This window comes from Phalaenopsis equestris, unplaced genomic scaffold, assembly GCF_001263595.1.
Source record: "Phalaenopsis equestris unplaced genomic scaffold, ASM126359v1 Scaffold000833, whole genome shotgun sequence".
Taxonomy (NCBI): domain Eukaryota; kingdom Viridiplantae; phylum Streptophyta; class Magnoliopsida; order Asparagales; family Orchidaceae; genus Phalaenopsis; species Phalaenopsis equestris.
In genome coordinates, this window is record NW_018165273.1 from 66,669 (window position 1) to 88,849 (window position 22,181).

General features: G+C 37.0%; 1 protein-coding gene across 3 annotated transcripts in view; it reads right to left on the reverse strand.

Moving 5' to 3' along the window:
* LOC110031486 (nicotinate phosphoribosyltransferase 2-like) overlaps nucleotides 1-22,181 on the reverse strand; it is a gene marked incomplete at its 3' end in the record, with an annotated part of 87,415 nt that overhangs the window by 14,771 nt on the left and 50,463 nt on the right. For all 3 annotated transcript variants that reach the window (XM_020734701.1, XM_020734702.1, XM_020734700.1), the window contains 3 exon segments: nucleotides 13,489-13,663; nucleotides 13,846-13,904; nucleotides 14,533-14,649. In XM_020734701.1, coding sequence (XP_020590360.1) covers nucleotides 13,489-13,663; nucleotides 13,846-13,904; nucleotides 14,533-14,649 — 351 coding nt within the window.

The window sequence follows — 22,181 nt, forward strand, 5'->3', positions numbered from 1 at the left end:
TACAACCACCTATTAAGTCAATGGGTGCCTCAAAACCCTCTTGGAAATTCGTGAAAACCGATTTTACTCGTCTGCCACTGGCGCTTAAGCGCGGAGTTTCGACGCTTAGGCGCGGCCTTCTCTGTTTAACTGACGCTTAAACGTCGGATCTGGCGCTTAGGCGCCAAAACTCTTTTGCATAATTTTTCACATTTTTGCTCCAAATTTGATCATTTTTCACTCCTTTAAGCATTTTTTCCATTTTTACTTGTACCTGCAAGAAAAACACAAAAACACCTTTCATTAAAGCGCAATATCTCAAAAATAGATAAAAATATGTGTCTAAAAACACTATATATTTTAGGTGTATCAGTATACAACCGATCCGAGGAGCACAAACAGCATCTGAGGACTATCTTCGAGGCGTGGCAATCAGAAAAGCTATAAAGTGCCACTTTATGACAACACAAATATGCTTTTTCGGATATATCATATCTAGTGTAGGCATTTGGATGGATCCTACCCGACATAGTCCATTGTGGGCTGGATCGTACAACACTCTTTCACCGAGTTGAGACAATTTTTGAGACTAGCATCCTTTTACAGGCGATTCATCAAGAGCTTGAGTACCTTCATCACTTTCTTAACAAAACTTTTGAAAGGAGAGAAAGTCCAGTGGACAAATGCAATTCATAACAACTTCGACACATTGAAGGAGAAAGTGACTCAATAACCAGTTTTGAATATATTGAATTTCAATCAACTGTTCGAGGTAGAGTGTGATGCATCCAACATGGGGGATGTGAGCAATGTTAAGCCAAGGTCACCCCATAGCCTTTTTCAGTAAGAAGCTGAATGAGTCCAAGAGAAAATATTTAACGTACAACAAGGAGGTCTATGTTATTGTGAGAGCTCTTGAGCACTGGAACCACTACTTACTGATAAGCAAATTTACTTTGTCACGGATCATAGAACCTTGAAATTCTTGAACAACAAAAGCAAATTGAGGTGCCCACATGATTTTCGGTGGAGTTCTTAGCATAATTCCAATTCGTGCTTAAGCACAAGACGAGGAGCCAAAATCACATAGCAAATGCATTAAGCCGTCGTCACCTGCTGATCACTGCGATGTTGTCTCGACTTCTAAGCTTTGAGGTAGTGAACGAGCTGTACAAGATAGATGAGCATGTTGGAAAAATCCCGAAGCAGTGTTAGGAGAAGCCTACCGGCAGTCTACAGGGCTGATGGTTACTTGTTTTACCAAAGTAAGTAGTGTATTCCTAGATGTTCGAAGAGGGAGTCCATTATTAAGGAAAGCCACAGTGGAGGACTTGCAGGATATTTTGGCAAAGATATGACTATCGCATTTATGAGAGAACACTTCTTTTGGCCCTAATTGACTAGAGATGCGGAGCAACATGTTAGAAAATGCCTGATTTGTCATATGACCAAAACCTAGTGATAGAATGTAGGACTATACACCCCATTACCAGTACCAGAGGCACCGTGGGTGTATGTTAGCATGAATTTTGTGTTGGGCAACCCGAGGATGGAGCGAAACAAGGATTCTGTTATGCTTGTTGTGGATCAATTCTAAAAATGATGCATTTCATACCCTGCCACATGACGTTTGATGCATTGCTTGTCACTAACTTATACTTTAAGTAGATTGTGAGACTGCACAAGATACCCAAGACAATCACTTCGATATGGCTATTAAGTTCTTGAGTCACTTTTGGCGAATCCTATGGGAGAATTTAAGCACCAAGCTTCGATTCAATTCAACAGCTCACCCACAGATGGATGGTCAAATTTAGAAAACTCAAGCCCAGAGCAGATGAACTTTTTAGAATACTCCAGAAGCTGAAAGATAATGGTTATAAGATCAAAATGCCAATGGACTACAATGTATCCACTACGTTCAGTGTCACAGACTTGATGTTGTACTACAGGAAGCTAGAAGCTTCAACAAATGAAGTTCAAGCTCCCCTAACCCCGAGAGCCTGACATAGAGGCAAGGGTCGAACCATCTCTGCCAGTTCAGTAAAGAAGTTGTCAGTCCAGCAGGGAGCCTGAACCAGCCAACCTTACTTAGGGTTGAAGACTGCCACCCCCTCCTAGTTATCTATACTATAAATATGTTTCTTTGTTGTTTAAGGTTTAGACTTTTATTATCTTTAGATTTCTCACCGTTGTTGTGATTCTCCCTTCCTAGGTCTACTTCCAGGAATAGATTATACTCTAGTTGTATCTTGCTCCAAGGTGGTGTTTATCTCTACAAATCTTCTCTATCCCCTTCCCAGCTCACTGAAGTCTTCCCTACGCTTTCCACCTTCTCTATTCCTATTGTCGATACCTTACCCCTACCTGCTTACCACCAGCCACTCCTGCCCCTCTACCTAACGCCACTAGCCCTCCTAATGCCTTTTCTTGCTGTCGCTAGACTTCCTGGACCTGAATTGGTACCGCCATTACTCCCTACATACCTCCCTGCTACCGCCAACCTTCCAAACCAACCTCATCTACTTTCGCTCCCTTCCAGCAACCCGACCTGTTGTCGCCTCCCATTCCTGCAACCTTACTAGTTGTCGCAACCTTTCAAATCACCCACACATCTGTTGTCCAACCAAGGTTCATCACCTTCACCCTCACTCTAGAGGCTTGTTTGTGTTTTATGTTACTCTATTTCCAATTTTAAGAACTTTTGTTGTGATTCCATTGAATTTTCAGCAATAATATTCACCTTTCATAGTTTTTTGGGTTAACTCCAGTATAACATTAGCTAGATTCTTCTTTCACCATAGTAGATTCGTTATGAAGTCGGTAGGTGAAAAATAGAAATTTTTCCGATTCAAAACATTCAAAATTTATTACTAAGATTTATAAACTACAATGAAAAATAATTACAAGAATATAGCAAGGAAATTTTAAAATAAGCAAGTTTTATGAAATAACCACAAATAAAAGCATAATAATAATAATAATAACAATAATAATAATAATAATAATAATAATAATAATAATAACAACAACGAAACTGTGGTTAGGGTTCATTTTTCTCATGACAGTTTCATTATTAAGAGAGCTTTTCTATTCAAACCAAAGGAGAAGCGAGAAAGATTAAAGCGTGAGGAGGAGAAGAAGAAAGAGAGAAGTTTGTGGAGCAACCTAGGGCTCATTGAAGGTGGACTCGTGTCATACGTGAAAAAGGAAGAGGAGGACTCGCATGTCATGGACTAAGCTGAGAAAGAAAACGTCGTCAAGCAAGGAAAGGCAACAAAGCAGCTTCGACGGTTTCGAGGTTGAAAGAAACTGTGAACAAACAAAGGATGAGGATGATGGACAATTCTCAATGCATGGAATTGAATGAAGACACAAGAGGAAAGGCTCTACGGTGCTTGCACTTTCAGCAAATGAGCAATGTGTTTGATTAGATGAAGATCAATGATTCTAGGGTTGTAGGCAATTAAACTATTCAAAGCTCTGTGCAATAGAAAGAAGATGAAAGACTTTTTGTGATTCCTATGCACATGTAGAAGAAGAAGAAGAAGAAGAAGAAGAAGAAGAAGAAGAAGAGCTAGTGCCCTAACCAGTCAAAGGAAGAAGGGTCAAGCAACCCTGGCGCGGAGGAGCGGCATAGTTTTGGGATAAACCGAGCCAAATTGAACTGCAGAAGGAAATGAAGGATCATACGACTTATGTAAGGAAGAAGGGAGGCAGGGACTTTTCCCAGCTTTGAGTAGAGTTGGAAACAAAGCTTCGAAGCACTTGGTGCTTCCGTACTAAGAAGAAGTCGAACTATGTTGTGTAGGCAAGCTTTATTAGAGGAAAGGGTTTTAAGAATATTAATTTATGAATTTCATATACATGTGTTTAATTATTAATAGTTAATAATAGGTTTAATTTAATCAGAGATTAAGTGAGGTATGTTAAAAAAGATGAAGTCAAGATAAGAGATTGAAAATCTAAAAGCAAGTCATATGGTATTGAGGTGGGTACTCTTACTCTTAAATTATAGTATCTTTTCTATATCTCTTTTGAACGAGTTGTATGAATGTTTATTCATGCATGATTATAGCAATTGATTCCTCTATTCTTAAGTTTTATCAACCATTTTAATATGAATGTTTAAAGTTCCTCATTACAAAATGTTTTATAAATTATAGTATTAAATGTTGAGATTTGTGTCAAATTTACGATCTTGTTTGTAAATAGAGGAAGTCTAGTGATTTAATTGTAAAAGCGTTGCAGGGCTTTATACAAGCCCAATTCATTAATGAAATGAACTAAATTTTTAAGACCATAACCCTAGCTTTCGCTAGTGCTGCTCGATTTGACGAGTAGGGATCGATGTATAAAGACCCGAAATTACCATTTTCCTCCTGTTTTATCCTCGCCAAGCAGCCACGAGTAGAGCTAACTGGGACGACAATGACGGGATCGCGGCGTGAAATCTCTTGATAAAGTTCCAAATAGAGCTAACCGGGACGACATCGACGGGATCGCAGTCTGAACCCTTGGGATATGCTTGCGAATAGAGCCAATTGGGAAGGCAACACCGGAATCGCGATGTGAACCCTCGTGATATAGTTGCAATTAGAGATGACCAGGAAGGCTACACCATGATTGCAGTCTTGGTAGAGAGGCCACAACGCGATGGCAGACGTGATCGCAACTTGCAAACGTGTAGGAACAAATTTGCATGTGAACTGTGTGATCTTGACTTAGAACCTTGCAATTGAGGATATTAGAAGATGGAGATAGTACAAGAGCTAAGAAAGATAGATCCAAAAGTTTTAATGGTCATGGTTGGGTTTATATAGTGAGCTAGCATTCCGACGAGATCCATTACCTCAACACATGCTCCAACGTAGGTGAAGATAGATCTCCCTCTTGTGGATCTGAAACCTGATGGATTGTCCACATATCTGAGTTAGTCGTGTCAGATTGAAGCTTCTCTAGTAGGGAAGAGACTAGAGAGATATTTAACGTAGGTTGATCCAAAGAGTGATAGTACTGAGAGAGATGAGTGGAGGACCCCACATGTCTTGTTTTACACCAAGCTACTCAACTCGATGATTCTATCGATTGCCCTATCAGTAGATGACATTCAAAAAGTGAGAGAAGTTGAAGAAGATCTACGCTGGAGTTGAGAACCACAAAAGGGTATTCCAGATTCAGTGTGATATTGAGGCAATGTTATAGGGTGATAAATCAATTCAGTAGCACTCCATAAATCTAAAGCGGCTATGGGCATATCTTTATCACTTCTCATAGATATCAAGCTATGGTGATTTGGGTTACAAGAATAGGGATATCTTTGCATATATGAGGACTATGCAGTTTCTAGCACATCTGAACCCGACATTTGATCAGATGAGATTAATCCTCTTATCCTAGGTGATGATCCCTTCACAAGATGAGGCCATCGCTGCGATGATACAGGAGCAGAGTCGCATGAGGCTACACTCCAAGCTGAGTGGACCTCGTGGTACAAGATAAGCCTTGGCTGCCTCGAGCTCAGGTATGACAGGTGTCCAAGGAGAGACTTTCATGTGCGAAAACTGCGGTGAAGTAGGCCATTTGAGCAAGGTCTGTTCTAGGCCACCTAAGGTAAGATAGACAGGTGGACGTGGACAGTTTGGAAGCCCTAGTGGTTGAAGAGATGGACAAGGGGACTAACAGGAAAATCTGATAGTAGTGAATAATGAGGGAAAGATAAGTGCAATATTTACCATTGAGGATCATGAGTTTCTGGAGATGCCGAAGAGGAAGCAAAAAGCAGCAGGTGATGGGGTTGAGGATGCATCAACCTCATCATCCTCAAAAGGTAACATTGCTACTTACGCTCACTCTGAAAAATGTACTCGTGACATACAAGCTATTACTATTATTTTCATCACAAGATCACTAGAATGGATTGTAAATTATGGTGCATCCCAATATGTGACAAGTATTGCTAGAGAGTTCTCCAATACTCAGTAGTTCCGAAGAGTATCCAAATTATTGATGGGACAACATATCCTATAGTTGGTACGATTATAGTGAGGTGTATTGATTATATGACTTTGTCCAATATTTTTCATACTCATTCCTTTCCACTGAACATTTTATCCATTAATGTCATTGTTCTATAACTAAAATGCGTTGTTTCATTTGATATTGCTAATGTGATCTTTCAAGAGAAAGAGACAGACGAGACAATTGAGACTGGAATGTAGCATATTGGACTTTGATACTTGGATAGAGAGAATGGACTCAACCTTGACATCCATAGTAGAGAGTGTTAAAGTAGAAAGATCCAGTAGAAGTGTGAAGGACGTGTTACTGCTACATCACAAATATATGAAACACTCTTGTTTTAGTTTATTGAATCGTTTGTATATCTATCTTTGTTTGGAAGACAAATAAAGAAAAACTTATATGTAATGCTTGTGAGTTTGGTAAACTTACTATGAGCTCTTATATCAATTTTGGGAAGAGTTCCTATATTCTTGATCTGATACTTTCTGATGTTTGATGACCTTGTTGTATGAGTTTGATGAATTATTGTTGATATTTCGTGATATTTATTGATTATTTTTTTGTGTCACTAGATTGTATCTGATAAAAAGTAAGGGTGATGTGCTTGTTTGTTTTAAAAATTTTCACGACATAATCCAAAAAGAAGTTATGGTGTGGTAGTGAAGGTATTGAGGTCTGATAATGGGACATATTATACAAAAAAGAAGTTTTGGGAATACTTATCAACCCTAGAGATACAATATCAAACCACATATTTATATATACAGGCACAGAACAGAGTAGCTGAGAGAAAGAATAGACACCTCCCAGAGGTAGTGCAAAGAATGATGAACACAGTGAATGTTCCAAAATACTTGTGGGAGCAAGCAATTTTGACAGATGCATACTTGATCAACAAAACACCATCTAGAGCATTGGATTGGAAGTCTTCTTATCAAATATTGAAAGAAGATAATAATGAGATCCTCTCATTGAAGGTATTTAGTTGTGTACATTTTGTGAAGAATAATGAACCATCGGTGGGGAAGTTGGACCCCAGAGTAGTGAAAGGTATTTTTTGGGTTATTTTGCACTATCAAGAAGAAAAAATTAGATTAATTAGAGATAATTGAAAACTCCTCATGATTGACAGCAAAAATACTATGATCCAAAGCACAGAATAATCAAATTTGAAATTCAAGATTTCATTTTTTTAAAAGTCAGGCCAATGAAAGGTACAACTAGATTTGGCCAAGGAAGCAATCTGAGTAATAGGTATATTGGTTCTTTTAATATTATAGAAAAGATTGGTCCATTTGTCTACAGATTAGCATTACCTACAAATATGTCAAATAAACATAATGTGCTTCACATTTCGATGATAAGGAAATGTGTTTCAAATTCGAAGTAAAGAATTTCATATGAAAATATTGAAGTACAGAAAAATTTATACAATGAAGAGCCTGAAAAGATATTAGCAACTGATTTTAAGAAGCTCAGAAACAGACAAATTACTTTTGTGAAAATAAAGTAGAAGCACAAGCCTGAAAAAGAAGCTATTTGGAAAAAAGAAGAAGAAATGCCACAACAATATACCTCTCTTCAAGTAAAGTGAGAAATTTTGAAGACAATTTTTATGAGGGACGGCTGTAAGCCCAAATTTCATATTACGTGAAGTTTGACATAATAGAAAAAAAAATCACAAAATTTTCATCTCTCATAATTCAATACAGAGTACCATACGTGAATTATCAACAGACTGGGCGATATAAAAAGTTGAAGTTAAAAGTTTAATTAATTTAATTAAAGATTAATTAATCTTAATTTCATCTCTTAATCCCACATGAGCACTGCTCACAACCGACATATGACCTGATAATTAGTCGACTGGGGGTCTCCTGAGCGTCGAATCCCTCTCCTCGTGATTTCCTCCTCTCCCTATTCGACTCTCTCAGTTTGGTTTAACGCGACAGCCGCGTGGGTTACTTGAGCAGTCCCGCGAACTCGTGAATAGTCGAAGGCCACAAGCTACTCTCATAGCTTCAATGTGAATTCGAAAGGTAGTAACTCTTTCACGTCATTTGAGACTTTCATTTCCTTCCTCACCCTTTTATCTTGACATTTGCTTTGTTTTCATGTTTTTCTCGTTTCAAGTAGCCGTCGGAGGCGTCAAACTCGTGTCGGAAACGTCAGAAGTGATTTGAAAGTTTTTGTAAGACTTTTAACATGAAATCAATGAGGTGAAAGTGAAGACTAAGGTATTAGAACGTGTTGGGGAGAAATTTGTTGTTTTCAGAAAAGATAAATTTATGCCAAGAAGCCCTTTTAAGGTATATTTTGGCATTGAATACTTATCATTGGGTTAATCATGCTGGGAGCCCCAATTTTAGGAATTCCTAAGATGCTTATTAATTTAAATGTTGTATATACGAGACGACTAGCTTAAAATGAACGTGTGGGCACACGTCGTAGAGCTTCTCCATCAAGTCGGGTGAAATAATTTTGTGTTAATTTAAGATAAATAATCTTCTATAGGTTTTTATATGATTTTTAACTTGACACAAATGTATTTAGAATAACCTATATATTGTAAATGGATAAGTGCAATTGAAAGTGTAAATGTTTATTTCTCTCACAGTACATGTGATGTTATAATCATGTTGTGTTATATATAACTATAACTATGATATTAATTGCCTGCATGCTTTCATTTACAATGTTTCATGCTTATGATACATATAATGTTTTATAAATGCTTGATACAATAATAATGATTTGAATGACACAATGAATTTTATTTGTAGACTATTACATGAGTGCTTGCAAGTACACTCTGCAGAAATGTAGTATTCCCGACTTCTGCTATTTATACGGAGACAATACTCTATGAATTGTTAGAATTATAGGTTGATGATCTGGGGTGGGTAAACCTTACGACTTAAGGTGTCACGTGTGCACGATAAAACTATTATATGATAAATTACATTTAAATAATAAATTGTGTCAATACAAATAAAAATGTTTGGAGATGAATTAAAAAATACTGAGGACCAGTCTTTTAGACCAAGTGCAGAGCACGAAGTAAGATCTAAAAATATTTTGGGCAGAAATAAAAATTAGAACAAGAAAAATATAGACACTAGAACAGCTGAGTTACAAGGCATTGCGCAGCTGATATACTAGTGATTGACAACATGACTGTTATCGAATGATCCTTTACCAGTACATGGTCTAGATCTGAAATTGGGGCACAAGTTGATTGGCATTTAAAGATATTTCACTCTTTCAAGCCATCAACATTCAAGAGTGTCAATGACCCTGCGGTTGCTAAAGATTGGCTCTGAAAAATTGGAAAATTTCTGGATGGTATGATTTTTCGAAAAACAGGAGAGTAGTGTTAACTACATTCATGCTGGAATGAAAAGCAGGGCAACACAACATAGAGAGAAATTTCAGTTGACACCTCTCTACCACATATTGAGTGGGAAGAATTTGTTAAAATCTATAAAGTTAGGTTCATTCCACCATCCTCCAAATTAACGTTGTAAGATAAGTTCTTCAATCTAACTCAATGGTCCAAGATAGTTATGCAAAATGAGAAAATCCACTTGTCTTTCCATATATGCACCCTAGTATGTTAGCACCCTGGAGGAAAAGTTCCACGAATTTTTCGCGGTCTCAGAGATTAGTTTGGGGTTGTTTTAGCGCTATTTGAGATCAACGATTTCTCGGTGCTCGTTCAAAGAGCCAAAAGAATCATAAATTAGTTGAACTTTTCCAGTCAGCAGTAGCAATCTCATGTAACTAAGTGAAAGGATGTTGCAAAAAAAAAACACTTCAATAACAAGAAAATTAAATTAGAAGATACGAAGCAACCTCGAATAGAAAAGCCAATTTGTAAAAAATGTGGAAAAAGACACTTTGGGCAGTGTTTGATTGGTTTTGGAAAATGTTACAAATGCAGACAACCAGGGCATATTCAAATGAATTGTCCACAAAAAAAGAAGAGAGATGACAAATCACAAACAATTCAAGGACAGGGACAACCCATAAAATTTTTGGAAGATAGTTAGCCCAGTAGAAATCACTTTTTAAGAAAGCCTTCAGTGCAAGCAAGGGTGAAACTTCAGAGCACATAATTAAACAAATAGTAAAAGCTCGAGTTTTTTGTAATTTCCCCTCTAGAAGCCAAAGAATTTGAAGAAGTGGTTAAGTGTACGCTTCTAATTCAAGATCAGTCTGACATTATCCTATTTGATTTAGGTTCATCTCATTCCTTTACTTTTGATGAGTTTGTTGTTAGTTTACACGTTGATATTATGCATTTTAATCCTGCTTTGTGTTATGCCATCAAGAAGCGGTTTTTATGCCAATAAAAAATGTGTAGTGTATTGTTCATGATAAGAAGTTGTCAACTGAGTTGACTATCATATCAATTCAGACCTTCGATATTATTTTGGGGATAAATTAGTTGGTAAATCATTTTGCTAAATGCTAGAAAAAGCGGGTGGCGCTGAAATCGCCTGATTAAAAACCATTAAATATCTTATGTGATTGAAATGCACAATCATTCTTGATTAGTGCAGTAAAAGTTGGGAAGTATTGGTGAAGTGGTGAACGAATGTTCTTAGCAAAATTAAAAGTATCGAACAAAGATGTACAAGAATTGAAAAATATCCCAATAGTTTCATAATTTTCTGATGTATTTTCTAAAGAATTGTCATGGCTACCGCCAGAATAAGAAGTTGAATTTGGTATTGATGTGCAACAAAGAATATCTGCAATATTCAAATATATTTACAGGATGGCTCTGAAAGAAGTGTAAGGATTGAAATGTCAGTTGCATGAATTGATAGATAAGGATTTTATCAGACCAATTAATTCAACTTGGAGTGCTCCAGTATTGTTTGTTAAAAAGAATGATAGATCAATGTGATTATGTATTGATTACAAAGAGTTGAACATGCCAACAATCAAGGACAAATATCCGTTACCCAGGATCGATGATCTCTTTGATCAGTTAGAAGGTGCTACTCTATTTTCGATAATTGATCTTAGATCTGGATATCATCAGGTCAGAGTTAAGGAGACATATATATAACTAAGACAACTTTTAGGATAAGGTATGGTCATTATAAATTTATAGTTATTTATTTTGGCTCAATCAATGCTCCTGTAACTTTCATGGAACTGATTAATCAAATCGTTAAATTGTATGTGGATTGGTTTGTTATTATATTTACTGATGATATACTGAATTTTTCAAGAACTGATGAAGATCATGTCAAGCTTTTGAGAATTGTTTTGGAGTTGTTGAGGCAGAAGCAGCCATATGCAAATTTTTTGAAATGTTAATCTTAGCTGTGAAGCATTGCATTTGTGAGACATTTTATCAGTGATCAGAGAATTTTAATAGATCTTTCTAAGGTGAAGACAATTGTGGAATAGCCTACTTCAAAGAATATTACAGAGGTACGCAGTTTCTTTGGTTTGGTTGGATATTATAGAAGGTTCCTAAAGGGTTTTTCACAAATAACTATGTCGTTATGCAAGCTGATAGAAAAGATGTCCAATTTGAGTATTATGCAAAATGTGAGCATAGTTTCCAAGAGTTGAAGAAACATTTGACCACTACAATAGTGTTAGCTCCTCAATCAAGCATAGAAAGATTTTAAATTTATAGTGACACATCATTAAAAGACTTGGGTTGCATTCTAATGCAAAAAAAAAAAGGTGATAGCCTATGCATCAAGAAAGTTAAAGCCACATGAAACGAATTACCCGAAACATGACCTAGAGAGAGTTGTTGAACTGTTTGCTCTCGAGATTTGGCAACATTATTTATACGTCGTGAAATGTGAAGTATTTACTGATCATCAAAACTTGAAGTACATTTTCACACAAAAAAAGAGCTAAATCTGAGGCCAACAAAGATGGTTAGAGCTGAACAAAGACTATGATCTGGATATACTGTATTGTCCTAGCCATGCAAATGTAGTTGTCGATGCATTGAACCGTAAATTCACAGGTAATGCTAACAGGATTATCACTCAGAGGCCGGAGTTCCTTAAGGAAATTGATGTTTTATAGTTAAAAGTTAGAAGATCATGTGATATGAGATATTTACATCAATTGATAGTGCAAAAAACATTGATGCATAGAATCAAAACAACGCAGCAAAGTTATAGAGAATATCCAAAACTTCTAAAATAATGTCAAGCAGGAAAGAGGACTGATATGTTGATTAAGATTACATTAGCAAATATAAGCTGCAGATATGGGTACCTGTTGATTTTGATTTGAAATGAAAAATTCTATATGAAGCTCACATTCAGGGTACATAATTCATATAGGAAGTACTAAAATGTATAAAGATTTGAAGTTGGCATTATGGTGGCCAGGTATGAAGAAGAATATTGCTGAATATGTATCCCAATGTCAATCATAACAGATTGTAAAGACTGAGCATCAGATACTCGACGGATTACTACAATCATTATCGATACCTGAACTAAAATGAGAAGAAATTGCTAGGGATTTTGTTATGGGAATTCCTCAATCTAGATAGGGTCGTGACCGTATTTAAGTTATTATTAACGGAGTAACCATGTTAGCTCACTTTTTGCCTATAAGACATACAGATTCAGTGGAAAAGTTGGTAAGATTATATGTGAAGAAAATTATCAGATTGCATAAAATTCTTGAAGTAATTTTTTCTGATAGAGACGAAAGATAACATCTAGGTTATGAAAAGGCATTCAACAAGGTTTGGGTACACAGTTAAATTTCAGCACTGCATTTCATCCACAAATTAACCGGCAATCAGAAAGGACAATTCAAGTATTGGAAGATCTGTTAAGGCTTTGTGCTCTCGACTTTGGATGTAGTTGGGAAGATCCCATTACAACGATCAAGTTCACTTACAATAATAGCTGTCAGTCTAGTATCAAAATGGCTCTTTATGAAGCGTTGTATGCAAGAAAGCGCAGAACTCCAGAATTCATCAAATGCTAGGTCCAGAGCTAGTTGACAAAGCCACGGAGAAAAATCAAATTAATTAGAGATAGATTGAAAGCTGCTCAGGATCGACAACAAAAAATACTAAGACTCAAAGCACGAAGCAATCAAATTTGAAGTTGGAGATTTCATGTTTTAGAAAGTCAAGCCAATGAAAGATACAGCTAGATTTGGTCAGGAAAGCAAGTTGAATCCTAGGTATATTGGTACTTTTGAAATTATAGAAAAGATCGGTCTAGTTGCCTACAGATTAATATTACCTGCAGATATGTCAGATATAAGAAAAATTTTTTCGTCCGGACATCTGCACGTCCGGATGCCAACCACGACACGTCGCCCGTTTTATTTGATTCAAAGCCTTGGATCATATCATGACATTTCTTATATAAAATAGGAAAATAAAAAAAAGAAAATAACTGTTTTTGGAGTGAAAACATGTATAATGTATACAGTCAAAAAAGTGAATAATAAAGTTGGCTATTGCATTACCTGCTTGTTCAAGGCATCGAGTGTTTCCTCATTAAGATCATTACTGGCAGCGATAGTTGTTTTACCAAAACCTGAAATACAAAATTCCTTCTCTATTGCATGAAAGAACTTCCTAGATTCAATAGACAAATACGACAGATCACCAGAGTCCAACCTAATTCCATTTGCTTTATACCTGTAGAAAAGAAGAAACTACTTGATTTAACTAAATCATATTTAGCATACAAGCCACCAAGATGAGAAATTTGAGGCAAAAATGAAATCAGTCACAGAAGCCAGGAAGGCCTAAACATTTTGCCAGTGGACTTGAACAACAAAGTTAATTCAGTTAAATGTAATTACAATAAATGAGCGTACCCTAATTCATTTAGTGCTAGGGCTACTGCACAGAAATTAGGAACACCACTCCTCATTACCTAAGAAAGAAAAGAGTTATTTGAGATTCTTGAAGACAATGTAGTGTAGTAACCAATTAACCATCGCCTAGCCATGGAAGAAATAAATTTATAATCAAAGCTTAAGAATGCTTGGCATAATGGATTAAAGGAAATGGGGAACAATACCATTTGACATAGAAAAGAAATTTGAAATGAAAAAGCATTAAAAAAAAGAGTCGACTCATTGGTAAGATTCAAATTTGGAAGGGCGAAATAGAGAAAAATAGGAAGGGAAGGGTGAAACAAAGCCATTAAAAGAAATTTATATATCATATTCGTAAACTCATTAAACAATACCATTAGAAGCCAGACCAGGAACAATTGGAAGGGCGAAACAAAGGCCTCAAAATAGGCTAAATTTACAAAATCTAGCCAGTTTTGGGACTATTTTATTGTAATACTTTTAAAAAGCACAATATAAAGCCTACTAGTTAAATGAGAAGAATATTAAATTTCATTTACATTGGGGCACAAGCCTCCGCTTAGCAATCACACTAAGTACATTAACATTATAAGAAAAATATGATTAGACAAGAATAAAATATATGAGTTCCATCCTGCAAACGGATAGGAAGATGAAATATAGATTTGCTTTCAACTTGCTTACATTGTATGTGTCCACGAGTGCCAGAAAGTTATGTGGAAATGCCAGCGCATAAGATATAAAGGCTGCCAGTTCACTCTGGCTTGTATCTCCGAAAAACCAAGGCAATGATACTGCATGCTGAAGTCATAAATACATAATCATTACTAGAAAATGATGGTAGAATTAAAGACTAGGCCAAAAAAAGGATGACACTAGAGCGAGCAACCAACTTATTGAAACACTTCAAAGCAGTAGAATCACACAATAATATCCCGGTATGTTTTCAAGGGGAAAAGACGTGCGAGGGAATGTTGAACTCAATATTTTAGATAGCAAAATCCAGATAATATCTGCACTATTATGCAATTCTAAGTGCAAAAAGATTTCAGTTTACTTTCTGAAGTAAGCACATGCCTCTTTTACTGATCCAAGCCACTAAGCATTCTCAATGGAGGGAAATTACATGCGTACCAAAAAAAGGGGGTGCGGGGATGTGGGTATTAGCTACATCCTGCTAAGTGGTTATCATATTAAAAACTTAACAGGTAAAATATGATGGGCCTTCTGTATTGCTTTGTATTTCTTAATGAATTTTTCAACATCTTTAGTATATGTTGATTGTTTATAATCATTGTTTTATCATTAAATTACCACTAAAATAAAAGTAAAGAAAGAATTCCTTTAATTTTGTTGTTTTTATGGTTCTAATTTTTTGGATTTCATTTTTTATCTTTTTCAATGCTTTTCATATGATGTTTGTAGGATTCTTAGCGGCAATCAGCTTTGCTTTAGGTTAATTGGCTAGTAGTCATGCTTATGGTGCGTTTAATTTGCACAGACTAGCAATTAATAGATCATTATAAATGGATTTGAAATTAAAATAAAACTAAACTCCAAACTGAACGAGAGATTTTCTTTGTGTTAAAACATCATTTATGTTCTTGTTAAGCGATTAGACATTTTTTATACCTCTGCTGATGCCAATGTTGTTTACATCCAGGGTAGAGGTTCCCAGAAACATTTCCACTTTTTTATGTGTTCCACTCACTTAAATTGGGTTGGAACCTTGAATTTATGTTTCTATGTACTTTCTTGTCAAGAACTTCGCATTACAGTAAAGCATCTTGTGGGGAACTACGCAGATTATGTGTTCTAAATTTTATCATATGATATGAATTTCACATATCATATGTTCAAATTACCAACAAATTCATAAATTTCATAATTTGTAGTTAGTTTCCCAGAAAATCCATAAGAAAATCATCGACACACCAAACAAATGAGTAAAAATTCATTAGATTTAAATTCAATAGAATGTTCACCAAGATTCACATGCATTCTAACTCGATATTTTGTGAAACTTTTAAATAGACCGATGCCCTTTACCTTATTAAAAAATCAGATATATGCAAACTCAATCATGGGCAATATTAATTCCAATAATATGTATTTTTTAACTATTTTAACTAGTATAGAATCTGGAAAATAATTTTATTCCATTTTTACTTGTCATTACACCACACAACATATATATAAATAATATAAAAAACAAACTAGAAATGCCTCTAAATAGTTAAGAAAATAAAATAGAAAATATAAATAAAAGGAAATGCCGTTAGCGGAGAATATTCTAAGAGAAGGAAATAAATTTCTTCCTAACGAGCATTTTCACTTTCTTACGCTACGCTTCAAGCTTAGTTGTACAATTTGTACAAACTAAGCTCAGACTTCAATTTATCATGATCGAGTCTTGGTAATCCATTGGTGAGAATATCAACAATTTGAAGTCTTATGGGAAATTAGCAAACCTGAACAATTCCAATGTTAATATTTTCTGAAAAAAAGTGTAGGTCAATCTTGCTGTATTTTATTCTTCCATGATGCATAAGATTCTTGGTCATACTAATAGTTCTTTGACTATCACTGAACATTTTGATTCTGTATATTGTCTCCAGCCTTATGTTCCTTTAGTAGCCTTTGAATTCACATCCCTTCACATATTCCTACTGCAAGAGCACGATATTCAGATTTTGCACTGCTCTGAGAGAACAAAATGTCTTTTTCTCTACATGACGGGATTGCCCAAACGTATGAGCAGCATCCAATGGTTGATTTCTTACCCATTTATCTCTTTTGCCCAGCTAGTATCTGTGAATCTCATGATTTTCAGCTCTTTTAAACAGCAAACCATATCCTAGGGTCATTTTCGAGTATCTCAGGATTCTGCTTACTTTTTCAAGATGATCCTCTTTTAGATTATTCATATGATGGCATACTACAGTGACTTAGGAGGCAATATCAAGTCTTATGTGTGAAAGTTAAAATAGTTTTTCCACAAGTTTCTAACATCTTCCTTTGTCAACTGCACTATTTTTTTTTCACTTCATTTCATCTTTTTGTTAGAACTCATGGGTGTGTCAGTAAGTTTACACCAAAGTACATTAGTTTCAATCAACATGCTGAAGTGGTACTGACATGGGGCTGCTAGGGCTGAACCGGCCCATGGTTCAACAAGGGGGTGTCGGTTCAGTTGGGAGGTTGAACAGACCTACCATAATTAGGAATGGTAGTTATTCCAGCACAAAAGGGAACCCCCCTAGTTAACTTTTTATTATAAATAGATTGTTTGTTATGTCAGGGTTTAGTTTTTGCTGAGATTTCTGATTGGACAACCGTCGACGACACATTTTTTTATTCTAAGATTGTATACAAGGACGAGTGGTTCGCCGTTGTATTTCATTTCGAGGTGGTGATTATCCCTAACCTCCCCCTCTTCCGCAAGCTCTCTCTCACTTTAATGGTCGTTGTCCTTGCTAAAGCTCACCCCAAAGACAACAATTATGTTGTTTATTGCAGACCCCAAACCTTCCACCCTCTCGTTACATTCCTCCTTCCCTTCTTCCCAAATGCAACACCCAACCCTTCTCCCCTCAGTTGTTGTCTTTCCTACGACAACTACTATCTAGGTTCTCCCATAACCTCCTCCCACCCTCTTACAACTACCGCCTAATCCTTTATCCTACCGAACATCCACTGCAACTTCTTTCACTGGCTTTCCAGCTGCTGCCTGGAGCCACTTCCAACCCTCCTACCCTCACAACCACCTCCAATCCGACCCCTACTTATTGTCTAGCAGCCATCCACCACCCTCGTCCTCGCCCTATGGTGTATTTTAATGTTTATTGTCATATATTTCAAGTTTTGGAGAATCGTCATTATCACCTATTTAAATTTCAACAATAATATTTCTATTTCGATTGTGGTTTCAATTATCAATGGAATTATTTGGTATCAGAGCTAGCTTAACCCTAGTCCAATCTTAGGGTTTCTTAGCATTCACCCTTACCCAAGCCACCTCCACCAAAAATTTTTCTTTCCTGTTCCCAAACCATAGACAAATCCAGACCTAACCCTAACTTCGCCTTGCTGATTTTCAAAAATCAGCAACCCCAAATTAATTTTCCTACACCTTCAATTAGTCTCACACAAACCCCTTTCAACTCCCAACCCTAAACCCCAACAATGTCACTAAGGAGATACATACCTGAGCCTCTACGGGAGAAGATATAGTGAGAAATTCATTTGTTTTAGCAGAGACTTATGGACATGGAGGATGAAACCCAGGGGAAATTACGCTCGATCATGATAGGAAAAGTCAAAGGGGTGAAAGAGACGAGCATTTCAACTATTTCAGTGATTGGAAAAAAAGCCACGATGCTTTATAATCCAATATCAGAGGAGACCAAGAGAGGCCACATATGGATGACACAAAGATTTCAAAATAAAGGTGGATTTGTCAGAGTTCGATTGAGGTATAAATCCCAACAACTTCATCGAATGACTGTAGTCAGTTGAGAGAATCTTTAAGAACAAAGTGATGTCAAAAGATAAAAGAGTAAAACTAACATTCATTAAATTGAGAAAGATCGTCTCTTTGTGGTGGGAAAACTTGCAGAGACAGGAAAAGAGAAGGCTGTGACAAGATTACCAAATGAGAGAAGAAGAGGAAAGCGATGCAGAGAAAATACCTACCTCCTCATTACTGGTAGGATATGCTCCCAAGACTAAACCAACTACAGCAGAGAGATATTTCAGTAGAGGAGTTCACAACCTAGTTTGACCAGTTGCAGATAAAGTGTGAGTTGGTCGGGCCAGATGAACATACCATAACCTGATATCAGGTGATTTGAAGTTCGCTATCAACAACTTCGTGCAACTGCACGATGTCCAAACCATAACCCTGAAGATAGAGAGACAACAAAGACAGAGCAGACAATCATGACCAGTCATGTAGCCACCTGTAGTTGGTGAGAAAACTAATTCAAATAAGGACAGATTGAGTTGTTTCATTCACCAAGCATGGTGTAGTAGTGGAGGTTAGCGATGAGAAGACAGTTGAAGAATAGGGTGAGGTGTATCATCTTCCATTAGATGAGGGTGAGATGCTCATGGTTCAACGAGTCCTACAGACTGAGGATTCGAGTGGTCCACAGTAGTTTCACCATAATATATTCTACACCTGCTGCACCGTTAACTGGAAGGTATGCAGCCTCATCATCGATGGAGGGAACAATAAGAGCGTGACGTCTACACAGATAGTGAAGAAATTAGGCCTCGTGACTCAAAGTCATTTGTATTCTCTAACGTGGCTAATAAGGAGAACATGGTCAACATTGAAAGAAGGTATCTAGTGACGAGACGCAAGAACAGTGGTGGAGGTGCTATTCAGGGTGGTTGCAGTAAGGAAAACAGGAAAATGGATATGGGAATATGTAAGAAAAATTGAGAAAGGTGTTAAAAAGACAAGCACCACCTGGAGATCAAGATACAACCAGAGCAACACTTGGAAACTTGTGGAAAAGAGACTCCAATGGCTATCCTGAAATAAATCACAGCAAAAATTAAACCCTAAACACCGTCAAAAGCAAATATTTAGTCCTAAATAAGTAGGAGTGGGCCCCACTCCAATTGGGCAGCAATCCCTGAGCCTAGAGAGCCCGCTGATACTCAATTTTCCCTAGATCGAACCGGTTCAATTATCGCATACGCCCAACACTAATCTCTTAGGGCTGGGAGTAGGGCTGTCAAAACAGCTCATTGGCGAACAACTCATGTTCGGCTCGTTCGCTAAGTTAACGAGCCGAACAAGAACAAAGATTTGTTCGTTCGTGTTCGGTTCGAAATACTACCATCAATTATATATATACATACATATTGATGAGTACTATTTTTAAAATATTTAATTGATTAAAAGGCAACATAGATTTATAGTTAATTAAAAGTATTAATTAAGAAAATAGAGTAAACATTATTAAATTAGATTCAAATGACGTTTTAATATAAAAAATAATTTTTAAATCTTGCCCCAACTCTTAACAGCTTATGCCTACGTGATTAGGGTTTGTTAAAAAGACTCATTGTTCGTAAACAGCTCGTGTTCGGCTCGTTAAGCAAACAAGTCAAACACGAACACACTTTTTGAGCTCGACATATAAATCAGCCAAAAATAAGCTGAGCATGGGCTCGCTTGTGTTCGGCTTGTTTACACCCATAGTTGGGAGACCTTCAACCTCATTCATCGAAACTTCTAACTTTGAAAAATATGAAATCAAATAGTCCAAATTGAAAGTAGCAGAAATATTGTAATCTCTTGATAAATAAATCCTATAGTAATTCCCATTCAACTTCATAAAGATCCTAAACGACACATCTGTTTTGGGTTTGAGTTTCCTAAAAGTTCTCACGGAAAACCACTCTTTCTTCAATCTGATACAGAGTAGATCTCTCTTTTGAAAGGTCATATTCTTCTTGATTTTATTAGCTTGCTCTAGGTATTTATGGTTCTACTTTGTGATCTCTTTCCCAACCTCCTAATGTAGCCTCAGAATCTCTTGCACTCTAGTCTCAACATACACACTAAATTCTATAGTAGGAAAGAGTGGTACTAACTCAAATGGGCTGAGTGGGCCATGCCCATACACAATCACAAAGTGAGTGTCTTGTTGTCTGGCCCACAAACTTATTGTAAGCAAATTCAGCATGGGTTAGAATCAAATCTCAATGCTTGATGTTCTTCTCTATTAAGCAACTCAGAAGATTCCTAGAACTTCTGTTCGCCAGTCTTTGTTTGACCATCTATCTGTGGGCGAGCTGTTGAGTTGAACTGAAGCTTAGTATCAAATTTGCTCCAAAAGTGGCTCAAGAACTTGACATCTCAGAAGTAATTGTCCTTAGTATCCCATGCAGTCTTCTTATTTCCCTGAAATACAAGTTAGCTACGTGTGATACATCCAGTGTCCTGTGGCAAGGTAAAAAATGAACCATAATTCAAAACCTATCAACTACTATCATCACAGAATCCTTATTCTATTGTATCCTAGGAAGGTTCATCCTAACACTAATCTTAAATCTCCCTGAAGCCCTCATCCACCTCGTGCAGATCCTACACCTCAAATCCCACAACTCTGACTTTCATGGAGGTGATCAATAAGTGATCATGTCTTAAGGAATCTGCTACTCGATTCTGACTCCCTACCTTGTAATTGAGCACAAACTGAAATGAAACCAAGAACTCAACCTAAGAAGCATGTATGCCCTTCAACTTGCTCTGATTGTTCATGAACCTAAGAGCCCCATGATTTATGAATAATAACTCACTGGTTAGCAGGTAATGATTCCAATGACTAAGGGCTCTAACAATAACAAAGAACTTCTTATCATATGTCGAATACTTCCTGGAGTCACTCAACTCCTCATTGAAAAAGGCTATGGGATGCCCTCCCTGGCTCAACACTACTCCAAACCCAACAAAAAAAACATCACATTCCACCTCAAATAACTGATTGAAATATGGTAGTGCTAACACTGTGACGTGAAAGCGTTATTTTGCGCAACGCGGGTCACTGAAGCGAGATCGTGTCCCGCACCCTGTTGATTTCATGCAACCTGCTATTTTGTCTGGTCCAAACCAGTCCAAGATATTTCAGGTTTAGTTTTGTGTGTTTTATATCAGGAGAGCCACCAACTTTTTTTCATTCTTCCGAGTATTGTATCTTAAGAGTTTAGGTGGTGCTTTGACTGTATCTTGGACTCAATGTAGTGTTAATCCTTCTCCAACTCCTCCGCATCTCGCCCGCTTTGCTGCCCCATACTCCTCGTTGCAAGCTGCCTCGACAGAAACCTTTTGTTATTTTTCCTATGCTGTCCAACAATTCACCTTGCCCCCTCCCCCCAGGAGGGACAACCCTCCTTTGGTTGTCCGACATTCCCCTGCATTTCCCATTGTCATTCCAGCACTACATCCTCATTGACAATGCTATTCCAGCCCCTTCAATTTGTGGCTAACGCAGTTCCAACCCTCCATACCCGCTGCCATCGCTGATCTAGCCTCCATCTTTGTTGTCGTTGTTGTTCCAGCACAACCCCTTTCCTGCCATCATCCAGAACATTCGTAGCATGTCAATATCTGTTGCGTACTCGTTGTCTGGGAAACCATTTTCTTGTTATTTTTTGCTTGTCAACCACGTCATCTACCATCTCACAGCCTTCCTAACCCCTGAGATTCACCCAAGCCATGTGTCGTGCGTCGTGTTATTATTTTTTCCTATTTTAGTGTCACGTGCCATGTTTGTTTGTTATTTTTACCTTTCAAGTGTGTTAGTTGTAACCGC